The sequence below is a fragment of the Aotus nancymaae genome, unplaced genomic scaffold (genome assembly GCF_030222135.1).
Source record: "Aotus nancymaae isolate 86718 unplaced genomic scaffold, 86718_ANA_hifiasm-v0.15.2.pri h1tg000003l, whole genome shotgun sequence".
Lineage (NCBI taxonomy): Eukaryota > Metazoa > Chordata > Mammalia > Primates > Aotidae > Aotus > Aotus nancymaae.
In genome coordinates this window covers 75,125,016-75,148,352 of record NW_026988414.1, presented here as the reverse complement: position 1 = coordinate 75,148,352, position 23,337 = coordinate 75,125,016, and the positions used below count along the sequence as shown (strand labels likewise).

The 23,337-nt window shown below is 39.1% G+C and overlaps 1 protein-coding gene across 1 annotated transcript; it reads left to right on the top strand.

Moving 5' to 3' along the window:
- Positions 1 to 1,522: 1,522 nt before the first annotated feature.
- RCN2 (reticulocalbin 2) lies at positions 1,523 to 19,864 on the top strand. The gene is made up of 7 exons (XM_021668246.2): positions 1,523 to 1,666; positions 2,059 to 2,164; positions 5,482 to 5,678; positions 13,772 to 13,885; positions 17,330 to 17,426; positions 18,358 to 18,500; positions 19,021 to 19,864. Exons 1-7 carry the CDS (start codon positions 1,523 to 1,525, stop codon positions 19,171 to 19,173), a joined length of 954 nt encoding a protein of 317 aa, XP_021523921.2. The 3' UTR covers positions 19,174 to 19,864.
- The last annotated feature ends 3,473 nt before the right edge of the window (positions 19,865 to 23,337 follow it).

Below are 23,337 nucleotides of genomic sequence, written 5' to 3'. Positions count from 1 at the left end.
AATAAATTTCAACCCAACCCAGGAAATTTCTGCAACTTGTGCCCACTCAGTTTGGAACAGAATTCTTGCTCCCAATCCAAACGGAGACCGAGAGACATGAAAGAGGACCCAGAAAGCCTTTGCTTCTGTGTGAAAGGCCTGATCCTAAGTGGAGCAATCAATAAAGAAAAGGGCTCAAGCTGCAGCCTACAAATTTCTCAGGGTTTAATGTGTTCAGGATGAGGTGGAGAAATCACACAAACCTGTGAACAGACATGGAGTAGAAGTCATGTGTATATGCATCCTGTCCCTAATGGTTTTGCTAGGTACTTACTAAGCTATTCTTTCTGCGCAATCATCTTTTGCTTTTCTACTTGCATGGATGAAAGCTTACATTCACTGAACGCTTCATCATGTGTGCCGGCTATTGTTCTAAACACATTACATTATTTAATTTAATCTTCACGACAATTCTTTAGGGTAGTCTTATTACTATGCTCAGTTTATAGGTGAGCAAACAAGTTTTTAGGGGCCAGGAAATTTGACGTAAGGTCACGTAACTTGTAAATCACGAAATTGAGCATCAGATACAAGCATCTGGCTACATTTCCTGAGTCTTAACGTCCTACTCTGATTAAATAAATAAGTAGAGGTATATAGGACTGGGAAATGAATAATGTTGGTCGATTCCTCAGGCAAACTTTTTTTTTTTTTTTTTTGAGATGGAGTTTCGCTCTTGTTACCCAGGCTGGAGTGCAATGGCGCGATCTCGGCTCACTGCAAACTCTACCTCCTGGGTTCAGGGAATTCTCCTGCCTCAGCCTCCTGAGTAGCTGGGATTACAGGCACGCGCCACCATGCCCAGCTAATTTTTTGTATTAGTAGAGACGGGGTTTCACCATGTTGACCAGGACGGTCTCGATCTCTTGACCTCGTGATCCACCCGCCTCGGCCTCCCAAAGTGCTGGGATTACAGGCTTGAGCCACCGCGCCCGGCCAGGCAAACATTTTTTCGATATTATATTGTCACTGAAACCTCCAGCCTGTCTTATTGATGGACGGTCGGAGGGAAACATGGAGCGGACCTGGAGTTTCTGGCAGGAACGAGGCTGACTGGAAGACAGGGCAGGGGTGGGGTGGGGTGGGGGCGTGCTTTTCGAAGGGTGTAGCGGGTCCTGGGGGCGTCCACCGTCTGCAGCCCCCGAGTGACTCCCGGAGCTCTCTGGGCCGCTGCTGACCCGGAGATCGCGGCGGCCCGCCCCCAGCGCCGCGCTGTCCAATCAGCGGCGCGGCCTGGTGCCCCGCCACTCCGCGCCGGCCATATAGGCCTCCTCCCGGAGCGCCTCCGCACCGCAGTGGAGGACCCGCCCCCGGCCTGCCCGTGGGCGTTGTGGCCGTTACCGCGGGTTCCGCCTTCCGTCCCCTCCGCCCTCGGCGTACACCGCGCCACCTCTCTGTAGCCGCCCGCGGAGCGTCGCAGCCGGCCCGGGCCCTCGCCCGCCTCCCTCCTAGCGTCCCTCAGTGTCCTCCGCGGGCCGGCGCGATGCGGCTGGGCCCGAGGCCCGCGGCGCTGGGGCTGCTGCTGCTGTGCGCCGCGGCGGCCGGCGCCAGCGAGGCCGAGGAGCTGCACTACCCGCAGGGCGAGCACCGCAGCGACTACGACCGTGAGGCGCTGCTGGGCGTCCAGGTGAGGCGGCCAGCCCGGGGCTGGGAGGGCCGGGCCTCGCACCGCCGCCGCCGCCGCCGCCGCGGGCTTTGTCCCGGGACAAAGGGGGGCGGCCGAGCGAGGCCCGGCCGGGGCGGCCTGACAATGGGGGCCGGGCGGCGCGGTGCTCGCTCTCTGGGGGTCCCGGGGCCTGGAAAGCCTGAGGAGATGGCGGGGCCCAAGAGCTGGATCCTCTCTACCTTCAGGACTGGGGGCAGAATCATGGAGGGTGTGTAGCGGGTAGGGGCCTTGACGTGCAGGTGCGGGTCACCCCGAAACCCCTAGGCAACGGGGTCTTCTAGTAGCTTTTTCTCCACCATTTTGCCCCGCTGATAGTAATGCTTGGCCCTCCTGTGTGTCGCTTCCCCCCAAAGGAAGATGTGGATGAATATGTTAAACTCGGCCACGAAGAGCAGCAAAAAAGACTGCAGGCGATCATAAAGAAAATCGACTTGGACTCAGATGGCTTTCTCACTGAAAGTAAGGACTGTCCCACGCAACTGACAATGGAGACAAGCACAGACATGTTAAGCAGGGTGTCTGCTGAATGGAGATTGCTAGTGTCGCAAATTGGAAGTCCTGTGAGGAGGAAAGAAGGACGTGGAGAATAGGTTTCATACCTTCAGATCGTTAGACGCTGAGAACCAAGTGAAACTCAGTGCTTTCTCCGGTTCTCTATAACCATCACTGACCCTGTACTCTATAGGCAAGTCATGCCTTGAGACACCCTCGCTCACATGACTTTTGTTAGTGTCAACAATACGATTGATTTTAGAGAAATATGCCCCAAAACTAAGGCAGTAGATGATTTATCGCTCTTTTGGTATGTGCTTCATTTAAATTTTAGGAATTTGCTTCTTTTTGTAAACAAACAGAAAAAGACCTGTTGTGTGTGAATTACGTTTATTACAACATTATACCAAAATGTTAGAGCTGGTAGGGGCCTTGGGATCATCTTGTCTACATCTCTTTAGAGATGAAGAAATGAAGTTCATAGGGATAAGTGCCTTTTACAAATAAGTGGCAAAGCTAGGACTAGAATCCAGGTATCTCGCCTTTAATTCAGGTTTTAATATCCTTCATTTAAAAAAAGAAATCTGAGTGCTCTCAGGTAAATTGTCTAGTCAGAAATGAAATGCACAGACTATTAAAAGAATGTTCTAAATAAATTGCTGTGCAACTGTCTCTCCCCATTGTTCAGTTCAAGTGATGTACCCTGTCAGCATTCCAAGTGGGTCTTCAGAAAAATTCAGGTTAATACTGTGACTCTTGTTAGCTGTTTTTCTGTAACTCTCATTTAAATGCTGTTCACCATCAAGGAATGAAGTTGCTGGAGAAAATTATAAACTGGTAAATTTAAGATGTGCTGTCAATGACATATTCACATTGGAACCCTCTGGAAGATTCTTTTTCTTCTACTTAGACAATAATAACAAAACCTTTGATCTCTGATTATCCAATCTGAGAATAAGTCAATCTTTGATTATACTAGAGTAACCAAAGAACACAACGTGTTGATTTGGAAGACTGTGTGGCACCTGTCTGTCAAGACCTAGATATGTTCAAATATTTAATGGTAAGGTTTTAAGAAGTTTAAAGTTAGAAAAATTTTAGTCCAAATCTTCATTAGACAGATGAGAAAAAAAGCTTGAGATGGTAAATTACCCCCTGATGGCAAAACTGAAGTGTGAACCCATGTTTCTGATCCCTGTTCCATTCTGTTTTCTACTATGCCATGATGATCTCTTTAAATAAACTAGAAGAAAGACTCATGATACTTACAAAAGCCTTCATTCTACTTGAGGACCCTTAAGAGAATTTTGGCAATTTGCACTCTGAGGGCCAGGTCTGGAATCAGATGTTAAGAGGTAGCAAAACTCAGTAGGTGCTTAGGCTTCGAAGCCAAACAGGTTTGAATCTGGACTCTGCTATTTATTAGTTGTGAAGGCTTGGACTTTTCTGAACCTCAGTTTCCCTCAGTTGTATTATAGTGATGATTATAATCACATTGTTTTGAAGATTAGAGGCAGCATATATAGAGGGACCTGATAAATAGTACTCATACTGTCCTCATAAATATTCGTGTTCTTCCCTCCCTTTGTTTCCTTTAATGTAGTATAGTAAATATTTCTATTAATAGGCTTTTTTTTTTTTAGATGGAGTCTCACTCTGTTGCCAGGCTGGAGTGCAGTGGTGCAATCTCGGCTCACTGCAACCTCTGCCTCTCTGGTTCAAGTGATTTTCCTGCCTCAGCCTCCCAAGTAGCTGGGACTATAGGCGCATGCCACCATGCCCAGTTCGTTTTTGTATTTTTAGTAGAGACTGGGTTTCACAATGTTTGCCTGGATGGTCTCCATCGCTTGGCCTTGTGATCCACCCATCTTGGCCTCCCAAAGTGCTGGGATTACAGGCACCTGGCCTTTCTTTTTTTTGAGGCCGCGTCTTGCTCTTGTGGCCTGACTGGAGTGCAGTGGTGTGATCTTGGCACAATGCAACCTCTACCGCCTGGGTTCAAGCGATTCTCGTGTCTCAGCCTCTCGAGTAGTGGGATTACAGGCACTCGCCATCACACTCGGCTAATTTTCATATTTTTAGTAGAGGCAGAGTTTCACCATGTTGACCAGGCTGGTCTTGAACTCCTGACCTCAGGTGATCTGCCTGCCTCAGCCTCCCAGAGTGCTGGGGTTATAGGCGTGAACCACTGCGTCCAGCCAAATAGATTTTTTTAAAGTTGATTCAAAACTGGACATAGAAACTCTCTTCCTATACCTTCAGGTACCAAGTTAAGACAGATAGCTGTTGCAGGAAGGGCATAAATTGCTACCCATAACTTCATTAAAATTTCCTCTGTATGTTTTACAACATGTTTAAAGGTAATATACTGAAGCAGTATTTTCAGTCACTTGAATACCTTTTCACAATTTAGGCCATATCTACTTAACCATCTATTATTTTCTTAATGTAGTTTTAATTCAACTCACATAAAATTTATTTTAAAGGAAAGCTTTATATCACCTTCATAAATAAAAAACTATTTTTTCTAATACATTTTAAAATAAATAGTTATCCAAATATTTATGTTTCCTGAGAGATCTGTGGTAGTTAGCAAAGATTTTCTGCAATTTTTTGGATAATATTTTTAAAAAGTAAGATGCTATTTTGGCCAGTTGATAATTCATTCGACAAATACTTACAGAGCCAGGAGCTTTCCAGGAATTTGATATACATCAGTAAACAGAACATACCCAAACTTTCATGGAGCTTATATTCTATATAGGATCATATGTTATAGTATAGAAGCTCCAGCTGAGTGCAGTGGCTCATGCCTGTAATCCCAGCACTTTGGGAGGCTGAGGCAGGTGTATCACAAGGTCAGGAGTTTGAAACCAGACTGGCCAATATGGTGAAACCCTGTTTCTACCAAAAATACAAAAAATTACCCTGGCATGTTGGCGTGTGCTTGTAGTCATAGCTACTCAGGAGGCTGAGGCAGGAGAATCGCTTGAAGGCAGAGGTTGAACCCAGGAGGCAGAGGTTGCAGTGAGCCAATATAGCACCACTGCACTCCGACCTGGGCAACAGAACCAGACTCTGTTTCCAAAAAAAAAAAAGAAGCTCCATGAGCTCTTCCAAACAGCGTTTCCCACCTCCTACCCTATTTCTATTAATACAACTAGGCCAATTCTCAGTATTTGCAAACATCAATGATTTTGCCTTTTCAGAGAAGGTTTAGAAATCCTTGCTCTTAAGTATCAGAATTAACGTCACATGCATTGTGTTCTGGGAAATTCTCACAGGTGAACTCAGTTCATGGATTCAGATGTCTTTTAAGCATTATGCTATGCAAGAAGCAAAACAACAGTTTGTTGAATATGATAAAAACAACGATGGTACTGTTACATGGGATGAATACAACATTCAGATGTATGATCGTGTGATTGACTTTGATGAGAACACGGCTCTGGATGATGCAGAAGAGGAGTCCTTTAGGCAGGTGAGTTCATGTGCACAAGCTGTTCCTTTTGATCATATCAGTTCACTTTACCTTCCCAAATGAATGAGCACAAGAGGGCCTGAGGTCGTAGACTGGATTGTCTTGTTCTCTAGGAAATCACCTGTTCCACTTCAGCAGTCATTTTGATGGTTTCCTTTCTGGCCAGATTTGAGGCTCTTATTCTAGATTACGTACATGATCCTTGTATCTTTTTCTCAGCTACATCATTTAATTGTCCTCATTTCCAGAGTTCCTTGTAAAATGTGTTTTGAATATGTACCTCAATATTTTAGTATCATTAAACAATCAGTTTTATCTTTATTAAGAAGGCTATTATGGCCCATTCCCATTTTAAGCACATAGTTTATATACTCACTTAAAAAGAAACTATGGGTTCCACATCTTTGGATTCAAACAACTGAGAATTGTAAGTATCCAAAAAAGTAAGCCTTCCAAAAAAAACCTGTGTCTCTACTCAACATATACAGACTTATTTCTCTTGGTTATTCCTTAAACAATATAGTATAACAATGATTTACTTCTCATTTAAGTTGTAATTTGTATTATAAGTCATCTAGAGATGATTTAAAGCAGAAGTCCCCAGCCTTTTTGGCACCAGGGACCAGTTTCATGGAAGACAATTTTTCCACCGGACAGTATGTGGTATAGGGGTTGGGGAATGGTTTTAGGATGAAACTATTCCACCTCAGATCATCAGGCATTAGGTTCTCATAAGGAGCATGCAACCTAGATCCCCCATGTGTGCAGTTCACAATAGGGTTTGCGCTCCTATGAAAATCTAATGCCACTCCTGATCTGATAGGAGGCAGAGCAGGGGTTAGATGGTAATGCCACAGCTCACCTCCTGCTGTGTCGCTCGGTTCCTAACAGGCCACAGACCCGTACCCATCCGTGGCCCAGGGATTGGGGATCCCAGATTTAAAGTATTCAGGAAGATGTATGTACACTGTGTGCAACTACGGTACCATTTTATATCAGGGACTTGAGCATTCTCAGATTTGATGTCCTAGGGAGGTCTTGGAACCAATTTCCCATGAATGTGTGTGGGAGGACTGTGTAACAAATTGACCATTGTAACCATTTAAAAGTGTACAGTTGAGTAGTGTTAAGTCCATTCATGGTGTTGTGCAACCAATTTCCCCAACTCTTTTCATCTTGCAGAGCTGAAACTCTCTACCCATTAAACAATAACTCCTCATTCCCTCCTCCCACTAGCTCCTGGCAACCACCATTGTACTTTCTGTCTGAATTTGGCTACTCTAGGTACCTCAGCTAAGTAGAATCACACAGTATTTTTCTTTTTGGAACTGGCTTATTTGACTTAACATAGTGTCCTCAAGTTTCTTCCATTTTGTAGCCTGCATCAGAATTTTCTTCCTTTTTAAGGCAAAGTAATATTTTTAAGGCAAAGTATGTACAGGTTAGGTATCCCTAATCCCAAAATCCAAAATCAAAATACTCCTAAATATGAAACTTTTGGAGCATTGACATGACACTCAAAAGAAATGCTCATTGAAGCATCTTGGATTTGGGATTTGTGAATCTCTGGGGGATCTTGCTTTCAATTCTTTTGGGTATATACCCAGAAGTGAGATTGTTGGATCATATGGTAATTCTATTTTTAATTTTTTGAGAAACCACAGTACCATTTTCCATGGTGAGTACACCCTTTAAAAATAACTCTTTTTTTTTTTTCTTCTTGAGGCAGGATCTCACTCTGTTGCCCAGGCTGAAGTGCACTGGTGTGATCTCAGCTCACTGCAACCTCCGCCTCCTGGGCTCAAGCAGTCCTCCCAACACAACCTCCAAGTAGCTGAGAGTTAAGTCTCAAGCCACCATGCCCATCTAATTTTTGTATTATTTGTATAGATGGGGTTTCATCATCTTGCCCATGCTAGTCTCAAACTCCTGAGGTCAAGCAATCTACCCACCTCAGCCTCCCAAAGTGCTAGGATTTCAGGTGTGAGCCACCATACCTGGCCCCAAATTATTGATTTTTTGAAAATTTAGTATCATTATGAGTTCTAATATGTCTCATGGTTTAATTTGTTGAAATACATCCTTCTTAGTTAAGCAGAGCTGAAGAAAACTAATTTTACTTAGGAATTAGTAGGAACTTTTCAAGACTTCTAGGAAGTCTGTTAAACTGAAAGTATATCAACAGAAATGACTGTGAGCTTGAGAAATTGCTGTATCAAATACTTTTGTATTTCAAAGCTAATTTTAAAGAATTAAAATCCTTTTACAGGTATATGATATTTTATTATACATACTTATGGAGTACATGTGATATTTTCATATCACACAAACATATAAGGTATAATGATCAGATCAGAGTAATTAGAGTGTCTATCACCAAGAACTCTTTTTAAGATAGCTTTTAATGTGTAGAAAAAAATAAAAATAAACTCAAACATGCTGTTGCAAACCATCCCAAAACATTAGTCAGGGGTACTTGGAAAATATTCAAGGCTCTTCTGTTTTTTAACCTGTTTTGGTATATACCTTTTAATTTTTTATTGTGGCCATAATTTATATTAAACAATACAGTATGACAATTATTTACTCATTTAAATTGTAATTTGCATTATAAGTAATCTAGAGATAATTTAAAATATTCAGGAAGATATGTGTAGGTTATATGCAAATACTGTACCACTTTATATCAGGCAGTTGAGCATCCTTGGGTTTTGGGATCCTAGGGAGGTTCTGGAACCAATATTTCACAAATATGGAGGGATTGAGTATATAACAAGTTTACTTATTGTCACCATTTTAAAGTATACCATTCAGTAGTGTTAAGTACATTCACAGTGTTGTGCAACTAATCCCCGGAACTCTTTTTCATCTTGCAAAGCTAAAACTGTATGCGTTAAACAATAACACCCCATTCCCTTGGTAAATGCTTTCTAAATGTGCTGTTTATTTAGAATCATATTGGCTCCTTGAACTCTGTAAGCCACCACTAACTCTAAGTTGGTTAATTCTCTGCTAATAACTATACCACCAATGTGGAGGTTTGGGGCTCCATCCTCAGAGCCAGTCTGCCTAGCTTCACATTTAGCTCCAGCACTTCACAGTTGTGTAACTTTGGGTAAGTTATTAAACTTTCATGTGCTTCAGTTTCCTTGTCTCCAAAAATGGGGATAATAATTCCCATTCAGGCCAGGCGTGGTGGCTCACACCTGTAATCCCAGCACCTAAGCCAAGGTGGGAGGATCACTTGAGCCCAGGAGTTCGAGAATAGCTGGGCGGTGTGGCAAGACCCCGTCTCTATGGATACATTTTCCCCTTAAAAATTAAATCCTAACTAAAGCTGTATAGTTAACAAATGCCTAAACAAAATTTAAACATTAGATGGACATGATGGTGTTTGCCTGTGGTCCCAGCTATTTGGGAGGCTGAGGCGGGAAGATTGCTCGAGCCCAGGCAGTCAAGGCTGCAGTGAGCCATATTTATGCCACTACACTGCAGCCTGGGCAACAGAGAGACCCCGTTTCTGAAAAAATAATAAAAAATAAATATTCCCACTTTAGGATTATAATAGTGTGAAGAAATGGTAATAAATGGTAGCAGTTGGAGGGGTAAGCAGTTCTGTTTTGATTTAAAAGACTATTGCTGAAGAAAACATTTATATACATTTATATTTAATCAACTTATAAAAAATGTTTGGCATTTATTAACTATATCAGCTTTAGATTAGTTAGGATTTTAATTTTTAAGGGGAAAATGTATCTTTTGTTTTCCTTTTATTTGGGTCTTCATTCTATAATGGACCAAAGAGAGTAAAAATTAGTCTTTTTACTACTTGTAAATAACAAAGGAAAAACAAGTGGTGATAATGAGATTTGGGATCATCTGTCTTTTAAGTATCCTCATTTACTATAGGAATTAACTTATCTTAAACCAGCTTATCTTATCTAAAACTAAAGCATGGTATGGTATGACTTCTCTTCCTAGGAACGACAGAGAAGTTAAATACAGTATTTTAAAATCTTGCTGGAATTAGATGCTAATTGTGTTTTCTATTTTTATTTTTTTGTTACTCAAAGGACTTAATTACTATCCCATTAAAAAATAAGAAGTGTATATTCCTGTATTCTTGGAAGGGGGTGATATAATAGATGGTGCTGAGAAGAAAATGTTCACTTTGAAGAGATACATGACTCATTAATATAACTTGTTTATGAACAGTTCTTTTAAAACGTATCTGGTTCTGTTTCTGTGTTCCCCACCGGCTACTTAGAACATGTTGATTATAACACTCTACTTTTAAAGGGTGAATTAGATGAATCTTAACAGCCTGAAGGAATTGATCGATCCCTAAAATGAACACTTCAATGGAAGTCATTTTGGGTTTTTTTTTTTTTGACAGCCTAGGAATATGTCTCTATCTTTATGAAGTTCTAATCATATGTTTTTAGAATTTACTATAACTAACTTCCTGTATATATCTGTAGTCCCAGCTGCTCAGGAGGCTGAAGCAGGAGGATTGCTTGAGCCTAGGAATTTGAGGCCAGTCTAGACAATGTAGTGAAACCTCGCCTTTTTTAAAAAAAATAATAACCTCCTAAAAATTGATGTGGAGTGTAAAGATGAACCCAGAAACCATATGCATTATTCTTCAAAACAAAAAATAAAGGATGAAGAATGAATCAGTCTCAAAGTTATAGACTAAACACTATACCATAAATAAAATAACCATAGAAAGTAATTGGGGCTGGGCACAGTGGCTCATACCTGTAATCCTAGCACTTTAGGAGGCTGAGGTGGGTGGATCACCTGAGGTCAGGAGTTTGATACCAGCCTGGCTCACATGGTGAAACCCTGTCTCTACTAAAATTACAAAAAATTAGCCAGGCATGGTGGCACTTGCCTATAATCCCAGCTACTGGGGAGGCTGAGGCAGGAGAATCGCTCAAACCCAGGAGGCAGAGGTTGCAGTGAGCCGAGGTCACACCATTGCACTTCAGCTTGGACAAGAGTGAAACTCTGTCTCAAAAAAAAAAAAGAAAGAAAAGTAATTGGATATGTGAATAAATAAATTTTTCTATATGAAAGTCTATTAAAAACAAAGGCCAACTTGATGTCTGAATTTTACCTTTTTTTTTTTTTTGAGATGGAGTCTCACTGTGTCACCCAGGCTGGAGTGCAGTGGCGTGATTTTGACTCACTATAATCTTAGCCTCCCGGGTTCAAGCAGTTCTCCTGCCTAAGCTTCCTGAGTAGCTGGAACTACAGGCATGTGCCACCTCGCCTGGCTAATTTTTGTATTTTTTTTTTAGTAGAGACTGAGTTTCACTATGTTGGCCAGCCTGGGCTCAAACTCCTGACCTCAAGTGATCTGCCTGCCTTGGCCTACAAAGTGCTGAGATTGCAGGTGTGAACCACCATGCCTGGTCTGAATTTTATCTTATATTTAATAAGTTTTCATATAGAGAATAAAAATAACCCTTTCAGGCTGCGAAATGCCTGAAGAAGCATTTCTTTATAATATAAAGAACAGTTGTTGTCAACACAGGATAATTAAAATTTGGGGACCTATCTGGCAAAAGTTGAAGTGTTCTAACTTCTAAAGTCAGCTACTGAATGTGCATGTATAAGCAGTATTTATTTATGTAAGATATAACTTTGCATGTGAATTTTTAAGACCTAGATGCTTGTTCTAGAATCACACTTTATATATTTCCTCATGTAGAATCATTAGTCTACCAAAAGATGGCACTTTTGTTCCTCACAAGTTTCTGTTGCAATCTAAAAATAAAAATGATTATGGTAGCTTTTTTATTACAGTACATAACACTTTTTACCCTCTACTAGAATACAAGGTTTTTATATAGAAGAAAAAAGAGTGCTGAGGTTTTATGAAACTGACCATCGTGTGTGTGTGTGTGTGTGTGTGTGTGTGTGTGTGTGTTTTAGGAATTTGTCAGTTTGAAAAAAGTCTTTCTGTTTTTGGCTTCTTCGACTTTATATGAGCTATTCATATTTTGTGTTCTTCAAATGGCCATGAAATGTGAACCAGAAAACCCTACCCCCTCCTCTCCCCTCCCGCCTTTTTTTTTTTTTTTAAGAAATCTCTGCTTGTTGAAAGAGATCCTTTCTTTCCATAGGCAAATTTGGCCAAATTTAGCTCTTCTCCTGAAACATGGACCTTTTTGCTCCAAATTGAAGGGTTCTTTCATAAGAAATCTAAGCACTTGGTAGTTTGAATAGTGGTTTATTCAAAAAGAACTTGATTGACTCAACAAAGTACCTCAAATTCCTATTTGTCTGCTTTTTCCATGTTAAACTTGAACATAAAATGCAAATTATTTGGTCTAGTTTTTTAAAATTATGAAACATTAAGTTAAAAGGAGCTATTTGGAAACAGGTTATTATTTTTTCTTTTCTGTCATGATTGGGTGAATGTAACTTGGCTTGTAGAGTCTAGATGTTAATGAAACAAATTATTTGGGGAAAGAGGTGAGCCTCTCCACTGTAAATCAGTAATTGTAAAAGAACTAGTGTTTAGGTAAATGACTGCCCCCTGACCTCTATTCTAGAAAACTGAAAAGAACATTTTTATTCAGTAGTGAAACACTTAAAAGCTTCTAAAATATTTGAAATTGTGCTTTTGAAAAATGCACAGTTTAACACATATCGGTTTATAAGAAGGAAAGCTATTCCCAGAAATTCTCAAAACAGAAATTATGCAGGATTAGCAATATAGCATTATTGCCCTCCAAGGCTCTTGGTTACAGAATTACCATTGAAAATTTTATCAAAAGCAGCCTTGTCCCTGATAGGTGCTGAATCATTTAGAAAAAGGAGGGGAAGATGGGAGAGAAAGTAGAAAAGGATCTGTGTTTATTTAACCTCAAAATGGGATCCATTTAAACTTTTGATGTATTTATATCTGAATATACAGAATTAACACTATCAAGAACCTACTAAGACTGGACTTCCAGGCTAAGAATGGTGACTCATGCCTGTAGTCCCAGCACTTTGGGAGGCTAAGGCAGATGGATCGCCTGAGCTCAGGAGTTTGAGACCAGCCTGGACAACATGGTGAAACCCCATCTCTTGTTGAAAATGCAAAAAATTAGCTGGGTGTGGTGGCACATGCCTCTGGTCCCTGCTACTTGGGAGGCTGGGGCGATAGGATCGCTTGAACCTGGGAGGTGGAGGTTTCAGTGAGTTCAGATCACATCACTGCACTCCAACCTGGATGATGGAGTGAGACCCCATCCCCCACCCCCCAAAAAAGAAAAGACTTCCACATATTAGGTACATATACTAATATTATGAGATTCTCAACATAAGAATACTTTTTTTCTGAAACATAATAATGTATTTTTGAAAAGTCACTTAGAGGACCAGAAACAATTTTTAAAAGCCCTACCAAGATTTAATACATGGTATAAATTTATTGACTTTTGGGCATTCAAACAGTATTGAGATTAATTGTTAAAGTAGACTGTATAGTATTGTAGAAAGAATAGGGAGGATCCAAGTTCAGTAGTTTTGTTTTTTGAGTCAGAGTCTTGCTGTGGTGCCAAGGCTGGCCTTGAACTTCTGGGCTCAAGCAGTCCTCCCAAGTCGCTGGAACTATAGGCATGCACCACTATGCCATGCTCAATATTTTTTAGCTGTATTTCTGACTTTTATCAAATCATTTAATCTGTTTTTCTATCAATAATAATAGTATGTAACACTAAATACTTAAGCTTTATTAATTGTGTGGTAGGGATTCTTATCCCAATTGCTTATTCGAAATTTTTATCCCAGTTTTGCAGATGAGGAAACTAGAGGGGTTAAGCAGCTTGCAATGAGACCACAGCTAGTAAGTGGCACTGCTGGAATTCAGGTCTGAGTCTATATGATTCTAGAGCTTGTGAGTCTATCCTGCCTTTAATATATTTGCCTAGTTTACCTTCAAAGGACGATGTGACGAATAAATGAGATAATGGATGGGAATGTTAAAATGTAAAATTTAAAAACTTTAAATTTTACATAGTTTATATTTTTCAAAGTATTTAAGATGATGTGGTGTACTAATGAGACATTGAAAAAATTTTTAATTTTCAAAGCTTCACTTAAAGGACAAGAAGCGATTTGAAAAAGCTAACCAGGATTTAGGTCCCGGTTTGAGTCTTGAAGAATTTATTGCTTTTGAGCATCCTGAAGAAGTTGATTATATGACGGTAAGAACGAAAAGTTTTTAAAATAATTATTGAGTGACCAAAACTTAAAAAAAATATTTAAAAAATTTTTGTGGGTACATGGTAGGTGTATATGTTTATGTGATACATGAGATGTTTTGATACAGACATGCAATGTGAAATAATCACATCACAGACAATGAGGTATCCATCCCCTCAAACATTTATCCTTTGTGTTACTAACAATCCAGCTAACACTCTTTTAGTTATTTTTGAATGTATAATTAAGTTATTATAGACTATAGTCACCCTGTTTTGCTATCCAATAATAGATCTTATTCATTCTTACTTTTTTTTTTTTTTTTGTCCATTGACTGTCCTCTGTTCCCTCAACACTTCCCAGGCTCTGGTAACCATCCTTCTACTCTCTGTCCATGAGTTCAATTGTTTTGATTTTTAGATCCCACAAATGAGTAAGAACATGTGATGTTTGTCTTTCTGTGCCTGGCTTATTTCACTTAACATGATCTCCAGTGCCATCCATGTTGTTGTGTGGATCAACATGTTGTTGCAGGATCTCTGTTTGTTATGACTGAACAGTACTCCATTGTGTATATGTACATTTTCTTTATCCATTCATCTGTTGATGGACACTTGGGTTGCTTCCAAATCTTGGCTTTTGTGAACAGTGCTGCAACACACATAGGAGTGCAGATATCTCTTTGATATACTGATTTCCTTGATTTTGGGTATATACCCAGCTGAAGGATTGCTGGATTGTATGATAGCTCGATTTTTAGTTTTTCGAGGAACCTCCAAACTGTTCTCCATAGTGGTTGTACGAATTTACATTCCCAAGTGACCAAAACTTTAAAACCTATTCATTAAGTTGTTAAAATGAATCATATTTTTTAAAAAAATTTTTTTTTAATAAAAAGGCCAGGTACGGTGGCTCACGCCTGTAATCCCAGCACTTTGGGAGACCAAGACAGGCGGATCACAAGGTCAGGAGATCGAGATCATCCTGGCCAACATGGTGAAACCCTGTCTCTATAAAAATAAATAATAATAAAAAAGAAGAATCGTATAACTAGAATTTTAAGAGACACACAGATGTAAAATGATCCGAATTCTCCCCACTTAAAATTAGGAGTAGTAAGGAGGCTTTCGGTGGTGGCAAAGTTGCTTATTGGGAGGGAGAAGGTGAAGGACTGAGTTTTTACATCTCTGTACTATATATGAGCAGTAGGCTTCCTCTGGCTATTTTCTCTTTCATAACTATGTTACCTTCAGTGCCTTCCTTATCCTTTTGTAGCTTTCAGACTTTTCTTTGGTTTTTCAATGTTAGTAACACTAGACTTCTGTTTAATTTACATCACTTACGAAAGCTTTTGGTCTGGGAAAACATCATGTTTGGATTCTTCTTCATAGGGTTGGTGGGGGTGCAGCCGCTAATGACTAGTAATGTTTTTTGCAGTTTTAAGCATAATGAGTCCTCCCATCCCTTTAGTATTTAAAAGAAGTACCAGTTTTTCAAAACTTTTGTTGAATTGTAAGTTTAACTCAACAAACATTAATTGAGTCCCTATTATGACTTGTCCAAGCTTGAAAGCATAAACCATCACATTGGGGAATAAAGACTAATGTAACAAATAGCTTTTTTAAAAAAGAGACTAAACATTTATATTGAAGTCTGTTGTATGACATCAGCCTCCAGCCATGTGGCTTGATTCCCTGGATATTTCAAGGAGGGAAGATACAGCTTTTTGTTTAATGTGTCCTGGTAGACCCTGCTACCTTGAATAACAAGGCTGCAGATACATTTTTCTCCATAGCTCAGTGGTAAGACACTGCCATTAATACCACTTCTTTTGCCATTGTGAAGCTTTCAATTTCTCATTGGCACAGAATACATGACCCAGTTTAAGAACAGTGCTGGGTGTAATTTAAGTGCCAAAATTAAGTTGGGACAAGCTAATTAAGCCCGAGAATGACAGGCAAAGGATGCTAGATCTTAATTCTCTGGAGAATAAGGAACAATTGAAGATGAAAGAGGGGAATTACCAATAAAAGCAATAAAGTAATTTAGACATTATGTGATATGGTCCGGAGGGCTATCTGGCAATGGAATGAAATAGATTTAGGCAACATTTTGAAGAAAGCATACACAGGAATGTTGACTTACTAAATAAGTGTTAAGGGAAGGTAAGAGTCAGAGATGGGCCAGGCATGGTGGCTCAGACCTGTAATCCCAGCACTTTGGAAGGCTAAGGCAGGAGGATTGCTTGAGGCTAGGAGTTCAAGCCCAGCCTAGACAACACAGCAGACCTTGTGTGTACAAAAAAAAATTTTTTTATGTTAGCCAGTTGTGGTGTCACATACTTGTGGTCCTTGCTACTTGGGAGACTGAGGTGAAAGGATCGCTTGAGTCCAGTTTGAGCCTATAGTGAGCTATTATTGTGCCACCGTTCTCTAGCCTGGGTGACAGAATGAGATCCTGTCTTTGAAGAAGAAAAAAAAAAAAAGACAGGGCCGGGAGCGGAGGCTCACACCTACAATCCCAGCGCTTTGGGAGGCCAAGACCAGCAGATCATCTGAGGTTAGGAGTTCGAGATGAGATGAGCCTGGCCAACATGGCGAACCCCATCTCTGCTAAAAATGTGAAAAGTAGCTGGGTGTGGTGGCATGTGCCTGTAGTCCCAGCTTCTTGGGAAGCTGAGGCAGGAGAATTGCTTGAACCAGAGAGGTGGAGGTTGCAGCAAGCTGAGATCGCACCATTGCACTCCAGCCTGGGCAACAGAGCAAGACTCCATCTTAAAAAAAAAAGAAAAGAGATAGGAAGATACCGAGGAAAGTACTGAAACAGCTGGACATTGAACAGGTCATCTTAAGGGAAGAGGATTGGTTGTTTGATAAGAAGCTTTGATAAGAGGGAGGAACAGATTTAGGAGTGGTTTAGGATAGATAGGGCTAGGTTTGGTGAAGGGGAAGCAAGGAGGTGAGGTTTAATGGGGGGCTGGCACATTTTAGATCTGAAGGCAGAACAGCACTTCTAAGGTAAGGGCTCTTTCAGCGTTGTTCATGGATTGGAGGGCAAATGGAGTTAAATACAAGGGTAGTACAAGATGTCGTTCTTGAGACGGAGAGATGCAGAAAATAGCATGAGTTTAATGCTGAGGTGGTTTATGAGAGTGAAAGTGGAGTTCTTCACGATATCAAGAGTTTAAGGATGTTGAATTTAAAGCTACTTAATACTTCAGGTTTTATTCTTGCTTCTAAATTCCAGTGCTTAGAAGGATTGATTGTCTTGAAGGTATGGACAACCAAAATGATTTTTCCTGTAAAGTACCTCACTAGCTGATTACACCACTGGAGCTCCAAAAATTATTTATTTCTAAAGGGTTCTGTAGTAGGATTGAATCAGATGGTGGTGGGATTGAACATTATGTAACTTTTTTTTTTTTTTTTTTTTTTAACATGGAATAGGAATTTGTCATTCAAGAAGCTTTAGAAGAACATGACAAAAATGGTGATGGATTTGTTAGTTTGGAAGAATTTCTTGGTGATTACAGGCGGGATCCAAGTAAGTCACCTGGGAGAATGTGAAAGGAGAAAAAGAATGGAAGAAAGATGTTGAAAGACAGCCTTGCTCATTGAAAGCTCTCTTCGAAAGAAAGCTCTTGTTGACAGGAAATGTAACGAGGATCTGTGCCTGATCCTGCTTGTTTCATTAAGTTAACTGTAATACAAGTTCAACAAATGGATTTATAGCTTATCTGAGAACATTTTCTTGGTTACTTTTACTTCCGTGTCTAGATTCAAACATTTTTCTTTCTTTTCAAACAAATCTAATGTTAATTCAAATGGGAAAGGAAGTAAGGTAGATATTTTTAAACAAAATCCTGTCCTGTTGCAGGTGGATCTTAAAAGAGATAAAAACATAGAACACTATAAATACTGGCGTAAACACACTATTAGAAACTTAGTAGAAGGTGAATAAGTGTTTGAAATTAAGAGTTTGCTTTTATATTAGCAGCTGTTTTTTCAGAATTGTTGCTTAAACAATAATAGCTCACTATAGGCTCAAACTGGACTCTTCTGCCATTTTTAAATTGATCACCAGTTTTACTTATTCTGATTGTCACTTTAAAATTACACATGGCATTGCTTTGTGAGAACATGTAAGAAACTTTGTATAGTCACATGATATACAGTAAAACATTACCCAATTCACATTTGGGAACTAGATATCAGAACAAATAGCAGCAGTTAACAAAATTAGCAGTTTGTGATAACATCCAATGATTTTAAAACTATGAGTTATTTAGACTTGTGTCATTTTTGAATATTATATTTGTATATCAGGACTTTTCAGTTAAGTAGCTCTGTTTTATTGGGGTTCCTTTATGTAGTAAACTTTAAATTCACTTCCTTTATTCTAGGGATATACCAAACTTCTTATTGGATACATGTGATATTCTTGTGTGTGTATATTTGTGTTTTTTTATATTAAGCTGCAAATGAAGATCCAGAATGGATACTTGTTGAGAAAGACAGATTTGTGAATGATTATGACAAAGATAACGATGGCAGGCTTGATCCCCAAGAGCTGTTATCTTGGGTAGTACCTAACAATCAGGGCATTGCACAAGAGGAGGTAAGTGTTACAGAACAACTGTTTCTCTCCACCTTCTCCCCCTGAATTTGGTGCTGTTGATAGGAAAAGAAGTTCAAAATCTTAAGCCAAAGAAAGAAGTAATGGAGTTATTGGGATTGACGCATTGCTATGTTTTAAATTTATGAACTATTTTAGATTATCAGGGAGACAAGAAAGTTAAGATTATGTCATGTATTAATTAATTTGGTAGTACAGTGAATAGAATAATAGTTTGTATTCACCTACAGGGACTCAAAGTAGGTTATAATAATTTTGCCTTGCCTTGATATATCCTGGATTGGATTTGAGTGGAGAGAGGCAGAACCCAGCAAAAATGAAGACAAGAGATAATGGGAAAAGCAGCAGACAGACCTGGTTACAATGTGTAACATTTTAAGATACTTAAACAATAATGAGTACTTGTATACCTGCATGATTTTGACAAGTCAAATCACATTAAATTGTGAACATCTTGCTGAAAATACTTATTATGCTTGACACCTTTTTGTTTTGTTTGAAGGCTCTTCATCTGATTGATGAAATGGATTTGAATGGTGACAAAAAGCTCTCTGAAGAAGAGATTCTGGAAGACCAGGACTTGTTTCTTACCAGTGAAGCCACAGATTATGGCAGACAGCTCCATGATGACTATTTCTATCATGATGAGCTTTAATCTCCAAGTCCGTCTCAGTAGAGTACTGGATCCTTTCATAATTTGTTACCAGCTTTACTTTTGTGATAAAATATTGATGTTGTATTTTACACTCTTGAGTCTTACCACAGTCAGAATTACCTTAATGTAGATTATAATTTTGGTCTTTTAGGAAAAAAACAAACAAACAAAAACCTGATATTTATTTCAAAATCTATTGAAGAAACAAAACATTAATATTGTGCCATATGACAACAAAGTCTTTCCTAAATACTCCATCTGTTTAGTACTGTATTGTGGAATATTTGAGTTCTATTTCCATACTTGAAGAAATGGAGGATTTTAGAGATGCCTGAACAATATTATTTAAGTAGTATGTGATTGAGCTATCAATTTTTGTGTGTGTTCTAAGTAGATTTAATTTGAGAACTGACAGGACAATGTTTGTAGGTTTAGCATTTTGTTTAAAAACCTTTAAAGGAACCTTTAGAAGGACTTAGACCTCACATATTAATGTTGAGAAGTTCTGCTTAATTTTGAAATGGTTTCTATAAAGGGTTTTATTGTATGAAATAGAACTTTATATTTTTGCATATGTATAGATAGTAATTATATTTAATGTATAACTATAGCATTATGGTGAGTGGAATTTGACATTGTCCAAACCTTTTTCATTTTTGAGCAATTAAAAATGAAATGTCCTATCTTTTTATATGTTTGTTTGCTTTTCTTTAATTTTTCAGATAACTCTTGAATTTAGCACAGGTTTTGTTGTATTATATGTTATCTTGCCTCATCCATTCCTTTATTTGGGTAGTTTCCAAAACTGTCAAATTATTCTTGCTGCATTTTCTTATTTTTTTTTTTAAATAAAAGAATCATAATATAATTGAATGTGCACCTGACACAGTTTAATTGGTCTTGTAGCAAATGTGGTTTCGCTCTTTGGGGCTAGAAAGAATCTTGAGTTATGCAGGTTGGAATTACCAGTAGAGTTGGTCAGATAGCAGCAGTAGAGCTCAATATCAATTTTACTGAAATTAAAATCATACTTGATAAGCATGATAATCAATTTTAACCTAATTCAGCAGGCCAATTTATTTACCTTTGGTGGAGGTGGGGTAGGGAAAAGTGAAGGAGGAGGAATTAATTTTTTTCTAGTTCTGACCCAAAGAGATAGTTTTTCATTCTTTAAATCACTTTTATTTGTGGATGAAGAAGTCAGCTATGCATTCTCTTAATCACTTTCCAGGCTAAAGTTGTCTTTCATATAGCACACATTGCATTCTGGGGGCTCAGCAAGGACTTGTGACTATTTGAGAAGACATTCTTTTCTGATACAATCGACTGCACCTATACGCCTCTCTACTGCCGAATCTTTGCTGATGTGAGGTGCGCTTGCAGATTGTAAGCTTTCACACCTAATGAGTGCTTGCTTCCTCAGGTGTCTAAAGTACCTGACTTACATTTTAACCTACAATAGCTGTCTGGTGATAGCAGTTGAAAAATTACAGATTTACCACTGTCACTCCTTTGTCACTTGTCAGCCTCACTGAAGCTGGCATATTGAAATCACCAGTTTGACTAGTATGTTAACTATTTGTTTTTCTCTCTAGCTTCTCCAAAATCGGTGCCAGAATAGTTAGATCATCAGACATGGATTCCATTTCAATCCTTTGCAGAAATGCAACATCTGTACTACTTTCCTTCCTAGCATACAGAAAACTACACTTCCCAGCCCTCTCAGGTAGGCGATGGCCAGTTCTGACCAGTTAAACATGGGTGGCAGTAGTGTGTGTCACTGTCAGACTATCTCATGACAAACCCCTTTCTTCTGTCACAGCACTGTGCAGGAGGCCTCAGCTGAAATGGTGGAGCCACAAGATCAAAGTGGCTTTGATCTTGAGTCTATGGAGGTCAGCTAGATCCATAGTGGGCTTTGTATGATCAAAAAACAAGCTTTTATTATGTTAAGCCACTGAGATTTGGTTGTGCTTTTTTGTTTTTAACCACAGCAGAGCCTATCCTGCCGTGACTGAGTGAAGATTTCGCATTTAACAATTGGCTTTTTATAAGCATGCAGAGAAAAAGAATCATCTGCTTCAACAGAGATGCTATATCTACTGCTGAGTCAAAATAGAAAACTTTCTTTTTAAGGCTTTTTTTTGGATTTGAATTTTAAATAAGACTTTTTAAAAATAAAGCTTTTATTTTGGTTTTAATATAATTAGGATAATTTGAATTTGTTCTTGAGCATGAGAGTAAAAATAGTTTGAGACTCTGAATCATTGGCTGATTCTGCCTGAAGGAAATCACTTCCATTATTTGACTTCAGGTACAACTTCAAAGTGGAAAAGTTGATGGGATACGCACATGTTGGCTCATGTAGTTCTGATTGGGCCAATTTACAGGACAGAAAATGATTGTCTAGATTATGATATAGATTTAAAGGAAGCCAGGACATTCAGAGGAAAAACCAACATACCATGTTTTCTTAGTTTTTTCCTTTGCAGTTTTAAAAATAGGCTTTATTTTTTAGTGCAGTTTTATGTTCACAGCAAAATTGAGCAAAAAGTAGTACAGAAAGTTCCCTTATGTCCCCTGCCCCACATACATATACACAGCCTCCCCCACTATCCTACATCCCACACCGGAGTGGTACATTTGTTAAAATCGATGAAACTATATTAACATATTATCACCCAAAGGCCACAGTTTACATTAGGGTTCGCTCTTGGTGCTGCACATGCTCTAGGTTTGGACAAATGTATGATTACATATTCCTACCATTGTAGTGTCAGAGTATTTCCAATGCCCTCTAGTCTTCTCTGCTCCACCTTTCATCCTTCCCTTCCTTGTAACCCTTAGCAATACTGCTCTTTTTGCTGTTCATAATTTTTTAAATTGTAGTAATAACAAAATTCATCTTAACCATTTTTAATTGTACAGTTCAGTGGAGTGGTATTAAATACATTCAGATGTCGTGAAACTGTTACCACCTTCCATCTCCGTGAACTTCATTTTGTAAAACAAATTTATACCCATTAAATGATAACTCCCCCTTTCCTCTTCCCTTCAGCACCTGGCAAACAACATTCTAGTTTTTTGGGTTTTTGTTTGTTTGTTTGAGATGGAGTCTTGCCCTTGTTGCCCAGGCTGGAATGCAATGGCACGATCTCAGCTCACTGTAAACTCTGCCTCCCAGGTTCAGGTGATTCTCCTGACTCAGCCTCCTGACTAGCTGGGATTACAGGCGTGCACCACCACACCTGGCTAATTTTTTGTATTTAGTAGAGATGGGGTTTCACCATGTTGGTCAGGCTGGTCTCAAAATCCTGATCTCAGGTGATCCAACAGCCTCAGCCTCTCCAAGTACTGGGATTACAGGCATGAGCCACCATGCCCAGCCTCCCATTCTAGTTTTTGTCTCTATTAAAATAAACTCATATAGCATTTGTTTTTTTGTGACTGGCTTCACTTAGCATAATGTCCCCAAGGTTCACCCATATTATTACCAGAATTTCCTCCTTTTTCAGGTGAATAACATTTTATTGTATGCATATACCACATTTTGCTTATCCATTCATCCTTTGATGGACAAGTTGCCTCCATTTTTTATTGTGAATAATGCTATGAATATGGGTGTACAAATATTTCTTTGAGACCCTGCTTTTAATTCTTTTGGGTATATATCATACATAGAAGTGGGATTGCTGGATCATATAATAACTCTATTTTTAATATTTTGAGGAACTGCCATAGTGTTTTCCACAGCATCTGTGCCATTTTGCATTTCTACCAATAGTCCACAAGGGTTCCACTGTCTCCACATCTTTGCCAACACTTGTTATTTTCTGTGGGGTTTTTTTTAATATAGTAGCCATCCTAATGGGTGAGAAGTGGTATCTCATTGTGGCTTTGATTTGCATTTCCCTAATGGTTCTGTCTCTACAGTTTTGCCTGTTCCAGAATATCATTCCTTTACAATTTAAATGTGAGGATAAATTTATGCTATTGTTTCTCAGATGTTTCTGTCTTATAATACCTCCTTTTGAGTGAGAAATTTCAGCTCAAAACTTAAAAGATCTTTTCCACTTAGGAAGATGATTTAGGAAAGCCACCTAGAGTAAAAGTTTTTAAACAACCGTAACAACTAATTTGCTGCATTTCAACATTGAATTTTTG